This window comes from Rhinopithecus roxellana, chromosome 6 (genome assembly GCF_007565055.1).
Source record: "Rhinopithecus roxellana isolate Shanxi Qingling chromosome 6, ASM756505v1, whole genome shotgun sequence".
Taxonomy (NCBI): Eukaryota; Metazoa; Chordata; class Mammalia; order Primates; family Cercopithecidae; genus Rhinopithecus; species Rhinopithecus roxellana.
Window position 1 is genome coordinate 46112645 of NC_044554.1, and position 10615 is coordinate 46123259.

General features: G+C 41.6%; 1 protein-coding gene across 1 annotated transcript; it reads left to right on the forward strand.

Moving 5' to 3' along the window:
* The first annotated feature begins 589 nt into the window (after positions 1 to 589).
* On the forward strand, positions 590 to 7014 carry LOC104673588 (gap junction gamma-3 protein). Its single transcript, XM_010377674.1, has 2 exons — positions 590 to 1370; positions 6680 to 7014. The coding sequence occupies exons 1-2, from the start codon at positions 590 to 592 to the stop codon at positions 6736 to 6738; spliced, it is 840 nt and encodes a 279-aa protein (XP_010375976.1). The 3' UTR covers positions 6739 to 7014.
* The last annotated feature ends 3601 nt before the right edge of the window (positions 7015 to 10615 follow it).

The window sequence follows — 10615 nt, forward strand, 5'->3', positions numbered from 1 at the left end:
TACCTCTCAACTTTACCACTGTGATGGGAGGAGAGGACATCCAGACACACCTGTGATAATCCAAGGGCACGGAGACAGAGAAAAGAAGACAGAAAGAGAATGCACATTCTCTCTCAGCATCAGCACTGATTTGCTTAAGATGATGCTGTTAGTAGCACCAGGCCTGGCAGCCATCAGCTAGGGAATCAATAGCTTTCAAAGGAAAATTAACGAAACATCCCAGTCTACTCTCTTACGTTTAGCCTTTGGGAAAGTGAGAGTGGGAGGGAAGGAGGGAAAGAGAGAGATGAAGATGTATCCTGATCTCTCCAACCCAAGAGTTCCTCTCCACTCCAGCAGTACAGAAGGGGAGGGCAGAAGAGACAGCCACACCACACACACTATTATTATTTCATAGATGATTTCATTAAGTAGTAAAGAGGTGCGATCAGAGTCTTGGTATTTAATCAGTTAGATACTTGAAGAGGAATAAAAAAGTTTGCCTTCAGTGATCCTTGGATTAGAAGGATTAGAAGTGACAAGGTGGACTGGAGCTCCCCCTGCAGGACAGTGAGCAACACTGATCCCTTGTCCTCTGCTCCAAAACAGGATGGGTGGCAGGTTCCTGCGGCGGCTGCTGGCGGAGGAGAGCCGGCACTCCACCCCCGTGGGACGCCTCCTGCTTCCCGTGCTCCTGGGATTCCGCCTTGTGCTGCTGGCTGCCAGTGGGCCTGGAGTCTATGGCGATGAGCAGAGTGAATTCGTGTGTCACACCCAGCAACCGGGCTGCAAGGCTGCCTGCTTTGATGCCTTCCACCCCCTCTCCCCGCTGCGTTTCTGGGTCTTCCAGGTCATCTTGGTGGCTGTACCCAGCGCCCTCTACATGGGTTTCACTCTGTATCACGTGATCTGGCACTGGGAATTATCAGGAAAGGGGAAGGAGGAGGAGACCCTGATCCAGGGAGGGGAGGGCAACACAGATGTCCCAGGGGCTGGAAGCCTCAGGCTGCTCTGGGCTTATGTGGCTCAGCTCGGGGCTCGGCTTGTCCTGGAGGGGACAGCCCTGGGGTTGCAGTACCACCTGTATGGGTTCCAGATGCCCAGCTCCTTTGCATGTCGCCGAGAGCCTTGCCTTGGTAGTATAACCTGCAATCTGTCCCGCCCCTCTGAGAAGACCATTTTCCTGAAGACTATGTTTGGAGTCAGTGGGTTCTGTCTCTTGTTTACTTTCCTGGAACTTGTGCTTCTGGGTTTGGGGAGATGGTGGAGGACCTGGAAGCACACATCTTCCTCTTCTAAATGCTTCCCAACTTCAGAGAGCACCAGAAGACACAAGGAAGCAACCGATAGCCTCCCAGTGGTGGAAACCAAAGAGCAGTTTCAAGAGGCAGGTGAGAAGGACACCCTCTCTTCCTGTCACTGATGTCTGTGTCCTGATGATCTCCTCCCGGGGCAGGTCCCTCACCTTTCTGGGAAGTACAACTTCTGCATGTTACAAAGTAGGTAACCAGGTTCTAGGCACATGTGTTCTGACCGCCACTCCCAACGCTTTTCTTTGTTTTCTCTTGCTCTCAAAATCTATCCCAATGTCCATCCCCATCAACTTGATGGTTCCTTCCAGTGAACAAGGACAAGAATGCTGTCCGTTGTCCCTCCTGAACTTCCATTTAGGTCTCTCCACTTAGGAAAAATCTCAGCTTCTTCTTGATTCTCTACTTTGCGGAGTTATAAAGACACCTGGCTTGCCTGAAGGAAACCCTATGATTGAATCTTCTTCCCAACATCCAGTGAGTGGGGATTCATGTCTGTGACAAATTAGAGGCTGTTGAAGGATCTCTAAGGGCCCCGTGGGCCATGCAGTCTAAAGCATTTCCTGACTGTGCCTTTTCACTGGAATTTTCTGGTGTCAGCATCACAATTTTTATGGGCTTGGTTCAAGAGTCAGCCAGCAGAAGCCTCCCTGAACTGTGTCTCTCCTCTGCCCTGCTCAATAAATATTGATGAGCATTCCTCACCAATATTTGGTGTTGCTTCCTGTTGGCATTCCTGTTGCTGAAGATAATGCCCCTTCCTGTCTCGGTGGCTTCATTTACCTCTTTTCTGTTTTTCCACATTCTCTGCTCCCCTTATCATCAAAGTTTTGTAAATGAATGCCCCTCAGACCTGCAGCATATGTGATAAGCCAGAAACTCTGGGCTTCAAGCATATATAAGTCAGTGTCCTTTAATATCTAGAGATTTATTCAATTGCCCAGCCATATCCTTAAGGAAGATTACTGTGAATTCAGGGGCTTAGGCCCCCTTGATCACTGATAGCTCTGATTTCTGCTCAATTCTCATTCTTCATTTCTGCAGTTCTCGTTGCAGCTGTTAGAATTGTCTCCAGCACAGCAGCAACTCATATGCTGGACCAGGTTCCTACTTTTAAAGTTCATAACCCTCAATGCCACACAAAAAAGGCACTAGAGTTCTACTGCTGATTTGAGAGTAACAGCAAGGGAGGCTGATATCACAGTGTGATTTGGCAGATAATTGGAATCTGAATATCAGCCTTCTCAAGTCTCTTAAGTCGTTTCTGTTGGACAGTGTTCTATCCTTTTTTTTTCTTCTTCTTCTTTTTTTTTTTAAAAACAGAATGCTGCCCCCTTTTCTTAGTTTTCTCTTGCCCTGAAATTCTCAACAAAAGCAGTTATCTTTTTTTTTTTTCTCTCTTTCTGAATCCCAAGTTATTCCTAAGTAAGTTAGGGGTTCTCAAGGGACACTTTTGCAATAACTAGGAAAATTTTTTTTTCTTCCTGCTACACAAGTTCTTCAGAAGAATCCCTCATCCACTGTAGCCAGAGCCCAGCCAAAGTGACCAAGGAAAAGTGCAAATGGCATCATTTGGAATTCTTCCTTATACCACCCCTTTTAAAACAGCTTTATTGAGATATAATTCATACACCATATAATTTATCCACTTAAAGTGAGGCAGGAGAATAGGGTCTGGAGGCAAGGAACCTAAGGCTATTTCACACCTATTTTGTCCTATTTCCTAGGACAAAAACGAAAGGAAAACCCTAACTTTCCATGCCTAAGTAACAAAAGGACCAGAGGCTACCCCCTTCCAAGGTTGTGGAAGGGTCCCTTTGCAACCCCCCTCCACAACCTTTTCTGGTGGAAGGAATCACAGCAGATGGGAAATTGCCTGTCCCCAACAAATCAGGCTGTTTGCAGATAAGTCTTCCTTTGCAACCTTGCAATTTCACCCTAGCCTCTGATTGGTTGCTTTCTGCAAAGCATGAACTGGCCAATGGGAAACTTCTAGTGGGTATTTGGAGCCAAGAAGATCCTGTATCCAGGGCCCTTGAGCCGCTGCTCGGGTTGTTCCCACAGTGTGGAGTGTACTTTGGTTTTCAATAAACCCCTGCTTCATTCTTTCTTTGCTTTGCTAGGCATTTTGTCCAATTCCTTGTTCAAAATGCCAAGAACCTGGACAACTTGCAGTTATGACCCTCTACCGGAGACAAAAGTATACAATTAAATAATCTTCAGTATATTCAGAGTTGTATATCCATCAACACTACCAATTTAATAACATTTTCATCAACTTAAAAAAACCCTACTCCCTCATGTTACTCTCAACCTCTGATTGTCACCCAAAATATGCAGCCACCGTATGGTTTTGTCTCTATTGGTTCTCCTACTCTTTCATACAAATGGAATCATGCAATATGTGGTCTTTCACGTCTGGCTTCTTTCACTGAGCATAACTTGAGGTTCACTCATGTTGTGGCATGTTTCGGTATTACATTCCTTTATATGGTTGAATGTTATTCCATTGTTAGGATATACCACATTTTGTTTAAGGATAGGCCACATTTTGTTTATACACTCTTCAGTTTCTGGACATTTGGGTTGTTTCCATTTTTTGGCTCTTATGACCACCGCTGTGAACATATGTGTACCACTTTTTTTTTTTTTTTTTGGATGGAGTCTCACTCTGTCACCCAGACTGGAGTGCAGTAGTGTGATCTTAGCTCATTGCAACCTCCACTTCTTGGGTTCAAGCGATTCTCCTGCTTCAGCCTCTTGAGTAGCTGGGACTACAGGCGTGCACCACCATACCCAGCTGATTGCTGTATTTTTTGTAGAGACAGGGTTTTGCCATGTTGGCCAGGCTGGTCTCAAACTCCTGACCTCAGGTGATCTGCCTGCCTCAGCCTCCCAAAGTGCTGGGACAACAGTCCTGAGCCACCACACCTGGCCTCAGTTTTAGGGTTGTGTGAACCTATGTTTTCAGTTCTCTTAAATACCCAGGAATAGAATGTTTGGGTCATAAGGAAACTCCACGTTTCAACTTTTGAGGAACGGACAAACTGTTTTCCACAGCAGCTGCACTATTTTTACATTCTTATCAGCAATGTGGGAACACTTTTTATTTATCTATTAAATTCTAGCCATCCTAGTGGGTGTGAAGTGGTATCTCATTGTAATTTTGATTTGCACTTGCCTAATGGCTAATGACATTGAACATTTTCCATGTGCTTAGTGGTTATTTGTATATCTCCTTTGGAGAAATGTCTATTCAAATCCTTTCCCCATTTATAATTAGGGCTTTTTTTTTTTTTTTTGTATTTTTGTTGTTGCATTGTAAGAGCTCTTTATATATTGTGGGTATTAGATACTTATTGTATGTATGATTTACAAATATTTTCTCCCATTCCATGATTGTCTTTCACTTTCTTGATAGTGATGCACAAAAGCTTTAAATTTTGATGAAGTCTAACATCCATTTTTTCTTTTGTTGCTTATGATTTTTGTGTATTACCTAAGAAACGATTGCCTAATTCATAGCCATAAAGTTTATGCCTATGTTTCCATAAGAGTTTTATAGTTTCAGCTTTTACATTTAGGTCTCTGGTTGGTTTTGAGTTACTTTTTGTGTATGGTGTAAGATAAATGTCAAACTTTATCTTTTGCATGTGGATATTCAGTTGTCTCAGCATTATTTCTTTTTTAAAAACCTTTTTATTTTAATGGGTACATAGTAGGTTATATATTTATGGGGTATACAAGGTATTTTGATACAGGTATGCAATGTGTAATAATCACATCAGGGTAAATGGGGTATCTATCATCTCAAGCCTTTTTAGCCTCTGTTATAAACAATCCAATTATACTAGCTATTTTATAATGTACAATTATTTTTGACTATAATCACCCTGTTGTGCTATCAACTACTAATTCTTATTCATTCTTTCTATTTTTTGTACCCATTAACCATCTCCACTTTTTCCCCCTACCCTTCCCATCCTTGGTAATCGTCAAAGAAGATATATAGATAATAGGAAAGCACATGAAAAGATGTTTAACATCATTTATCATTAGAGAAATGCGAATTATTGACATTAGGTTTAGGGCAGAGAAATACAAGATAATACTGGAGGATTTTGTAGCGGTAGAAAGTAAGAAAGTGCTACTCCCTCTTCCCCACAAAATGACAGGAGTTTGTCAAAGGGACACAGATGTCAACTGAAAAATCTCCCAGTGGCCAATACAGGAATAATCTCAGCAGTAAAATAAACAACGTAGTATTGGATTATAACCCAAAGTATAAAACAAGAATCAATGAGTTCATAATATAAATAATTGAATAAATAGGAGATAACTGACAAATTTCTCATGCAGAAGAATGTAGATACTCCACTGCAAGGAGGTGAAATATAACTACTCACTTTTTTTTCTTCTTTTGAGATGTAGTTTTGCTCTTGCTGCCCAGGCTGGAGTGCAATGGTACGATCACTGCAATCTCTGCTTTCCAGGTTCAAGCAGTTTTCCTGCCTCAGCCTCCTGAGTAGCTGGTATCACAGGCGTGCGCCACCATGCCTGGCTAATTTTTGTGTTTTTAGTAGAGACGGGGTTTCACCACGTTGGCCAGGTTGGTCTCGAACTCCTGACCTCAGGTGATCCACCCATCTCAGCCTCCCAAAGTGCTGTGAGCCACCGTGCCCACCAGCTACTCCCTTTTTAGGCATGGGCTGCACATAGTGACTTCCCGCTAAACAGTAAAATAGGGGGAAAAGGGGAAATAGAGCTTTACAGGCGAGAAACCCGTCAAATACTACCTCAGCTGGGTGATCAAGGTTAACATCAACAGTGATAAGCAATATTGACAGCATGTATCCTGGATATGATGTGATGATGGTTTTTGTATTTTCCCGTTCTAAAATTTCCATGGGGCTATTCTTTATATTTTCTATTACTTCTCTGAGACTTTAACTTTTCATTTGAATAGCTGCTTTATAGTCTTGATAATTTCAACATGTGTGGCAACTTACATTCTGCATCTGTTACTTTTTTTTCCAACGTGAGTTGAGATTTTCCTGGTTCTTCACATGCCAATTAATTTCGATTGTATCCCGGACATTTTGAACGTCATTAGGACGCTCTGGGTCTTGGTTAAGTTTGGTGGAGGATCTTGATATTTATGTTTTAAAAGGTAATTAACCCATTTGGGTTCAAGTCATAAGTTTTGACCAGCCTTCTGAGGTTGTGTTTCCAATGTCAGTTCAGTTTTCAAAGCCTTTGTAGTACTCTTCCGACAGGTCCCACATGGGTGCCACCTAAAGTGTAACCCAGGGTCCTTGGGTTTTTCGGTATGCATGGTGAAAAAGTTACCCACTTGTAACTGTTATATCTTGAATTTTTGTTTTGAAAAGTTCCAGGAAGAAGCTCAGCCCAGGAAAAACAAAGACCAGTTGGACCCAGAGATGCCTGAGTTGGAGATGAACTTTGGCCAACTTTCCTCATCACTATACTAAAAATCCTGCCCAAGGAGGAGCTTATTAACCATTTTCTATATATGTGACATATGTAGAAGCATGACCGACAACTGGGACTGCACTGCCTTGACTCCACCTGTACATACAGTGACTCAGCTAACCAGACTAATAAAAGCCATGTTTGCACCGTTGCTCAGGGAGGCAATGCTTTGGGGAATTATTCCCAGTGTCCTCCTTACTTATTGCAAGTAATAAAATCCCCCTGGGAAATCCTCCTTGGTTGTGATCATCGGACTGTCACCTGCCAAGCAATTTAACCCATTCATTGTGTGGGTAATGAAAGGCCACTCTGGGACATGAGAACTGGGCCCATAGTTCAGTTCTCAAAGTCTTTGGCATGTAATTTAGGACGAGATTCATCATACCAAAAAAGGGAGATAGTCTCAACAGAATTCTAAAATTACTTAAACATCAGAGGCAGTGTAGAGAAGGCGTACTTGGTGGTATGGTAGGTTTTCTGACAGGAAACAAAAGATGGAGGTAAAATGGAACCAGTCCTTTCTTTCTGAGAATACTGACTGCAGCATTGACCATAGCATGAAGCCAAGCCTATATGGTAAATAAGCTCTTCCTTGGGCAGGATTTTTAGTATAGTGATGAGGAAAGTTGGCCAAAGTTCATCTATCTGAAGTAAGAAATGTAATAAAGGAAACTTTCAGAAATAACAGATCATCTGGAGATGTTGGGCAGTGTATTTGGTAAGTGATAACTACCAGGTATCAATACAATAAGCTTAGTTTGAATACAATAAGCTTAGTTTCTTTTTAAAGAATTGTTCCTGCTCAGTGTTCTCTGAGATCCTTGGATTGGTTTGGTGTCTCACAAATTTTGGAAATTCTCAGCCATTATTTCTTGATTTGATATTGATGTTTTCCCATCAGTCTTGGATGCTGTGTTCTGTTTCTGTCACTTTTGTGTGTGTGTGTGTTTCAGGAATTTGCTTATCTACCTTCAAGTTTCATGTTTTCCTCAACTGTGTTGAGTCTCCTAATGGGCCTATGGAAGGCATTCTTCAACTCTATATAACTTTTTTTTTTTTTTTGAGATGGAGTCTTGCTCTGTAGCCCAGGCTGGAGTGCAGTGGTGCAATCTTGGCTCACTGCAAGCTCCACCTCTCGGGTTCACGCCATTCTCCTGCCTCAGCCTCCAGAGTAGCTGGGACTACAGGCGCCCACCACCATGGCTGGCTAATTTTTTTGTATTTTTAGTAAAGACGGGGTTTCACCGTGTTAACCAGGATGGTCTTGATCTCCTGACCTCGTGATCCGCCTGTCTCAGCCTCCCAAAGTGCTAGGATTACAGGCGTGAACCACCATGCCCGGCCTTAAATTTTTTTATTTTTATAGTTTCCATTTTATTTTTCCTTATAATTTCCATCTATTTGCTAAAATCACCCATCTGAGCTTGCATTTTGTTTACCTTTCCCCTTAGGGCCTTCATCACATTAATCACAGTTATGTAAAATTATCTGACAGTTCTAATGTCTATGTCTTATGAGTCTTGTTCTAATGATTGTTTTATCTCTTTGAACTGTGTTTTTTTCTTGCCTTTCCGTTATGTGTCCTTTTTCTTTCTGTTAAAAGTTGGACATGTTATATATTTTTTTGCTTAAATTATTTTTACAATTCCCTCTTCATAGTATGAAGTAAAATTTATTTTTTATGCTTGGAGATGAGTGTGTCTTTCCTTCTGCTAGGACTTTAGTGCTCTTGAGTGCATAGCGGTGGTTTGGTGGTATCAATCTAGTCAGAAATTGGGCTAGGTTTACAGCTTGTTGTTGTGGTTATCCTCAGTGCACAACAGACTTCAAATTTCTCCAGAGACAGCTTATGTGTAGGGTGTGGGCTTTATTTTGAAAGTACGTTTTAAGGAGGGCTGCATTTATGTCAACTCGACACAGAGTGGACAGTGGTAATTTTGTAATATATCAACTTTGCTAAGTTAAACTATGTTTCCCAGAATTTCCTTTCCTTTTGTTTCTGGTTAGAATAGCCCAGAAAAGACATGGTTGTGTAAGTCTTGAAGGGCAGAACCGAAGCATCCCTCCAGTTTTATACTTGAAACGGTGGTGCAGGGACACTAGGTGCTACTGCAGCTCATGCACTTTGTAACCAATCAGCTGGTTCTCCTTGTTGGGATGGGGCAGAAGCTTTCCCCTGAGTCATCTTCAGCTTTTTTGATTCCTGAGCCGTGTGTGTGTCTAGTCCTGTGGCAAAGAGTGTCAGCTCCTCTAGCAAGGATACTCATATCTTTAAAGTTGGAGACAGTGAACAAATGACCAACTCGTGTCTTAGGTTACAATTCATTCTTGCTCTTCCCTACTTTATGTTCATCTTCCCTTCTTAACTGCTTGCCCTGCGAACATAAAGAAACATAGTGATTCCACTTCTCTGATTGAACCTTGGCTGGTACACAGACTTATAGACATTTTGTGATGGAGAAAAATTGTGAATTAGGGAGACTCACTAAAGAAGGAAGGTCATCTCTGGTATGGCAGGAATGAAGACATAAGGATTTTAAGGGATTTACCTGAAAATATTTAAATGACTACAGTAAGGGGAATAAATATTTTGCAGGAATGCTGAAACTTCTCATCCAATACTTAGGTAGACATACAGATACACAGATGCCATAAACACTCATGGTAAACATCAGTAACTGTTAAGAGCATTCCTTCCTGCTTGGTCCCTATTAAAGAACCAGATTCCTTCTCCATAGAGTATTCCAATTTACAAAGAAAATCATTCATTAGTTGTCTAATTTAAATGTTTTAGAAATATTCAGTGGAACTTTTAGCAATAACCCCAAAACAGATATCTCAAGAACCCCTTTTTCTAATCATTTAATCATACTACTGAGAAAAATTATTATGGAAAAGGCAGTATTTGATATTGGGACATAAGAAGAATGAAAAATCTATTAAATAAGCAAAAGCCCATTAGCCTGAGGCTGTTTTGGTACTTGAGTTCTTATATAACAAAATACAACCTGACTTAGTATGTAAACGAACTGAAGTCTAACTTACTATATTTTTTATAGCAAATAGCTGTGTTTCAGCCAATCACGGCCGACCTTCAGCCAATAACAGACAGCCAACTGATCAGACCATGCCCCAATAAGGCAAATGCCTCATCGTATCATTGCCAAATAAGGCAGACACCTAAATGTTAGCTAATCAGGTGATTTCTCTACTTTGCTTCCTACAAAAGCTAGCAGCTCATACTGCTGGGCAGAGCACTCTGAACCTCTTTTGGTTCTGAGAGCTGCCCAATTCATGAATTGTTCTTTGTGTAAATAACTTCTATTAAATTTGTCAGTGCAGAGTTTTTTTTTTTTTTTTTTTTAAACAAATATCATTCACAAGAAAAGGAAAAAAGTGGGAAGAAAAAAAAGCAAGGCACCTCAGAAACACAAGATCAAAAATCCACTTAAGGAATATAGATAATTCCCTGAAACAGGCAAGCATACTATTTGTTGAAAGCCTCCATGGATGTTCTTTGGGATAGCAAAATGGTTGCTACTTTTCAAATAGGATACCAAAAAGGCAATATATCTGCATCTCTGAATCCAAATCATTCTCACGTTAGCCAAACTGCAGGCTTACCAACACAGATCCTTCAAGTCTTCCTGGCATTCCAGGCCCCTAGGCTGCAGCTCGCCCAGAACTCCTGGGACTCTAGAAGTTAAATCGGTCTAACTAGCAGACAAACACAGACCTGAACGCTCAAACTTGGAAAGAAAGGCCAAGATTAGAGGCACCTCCCCGGTTGGCTCCACCAGGGGTCACAACGTCCAGCCCTAATGCCTTGCCAA

Coding starts and splice junctions, on each gene's coding strand:
- LOC104673588 (XM_010377674.1), top strand. CDS start 590: ATGGGTGGCAGGTTCCTGCGGCGGCTGCTGGCGGAGGAGAGCCGGCAC. Junction 1,371..6,679: donor AGAGCAGTTTCAAGAGGCAG/GTGAGAAGGACA, acceptor TGTTTTGAAAAG/TTCCAGGAAGAAGCTCAGCC.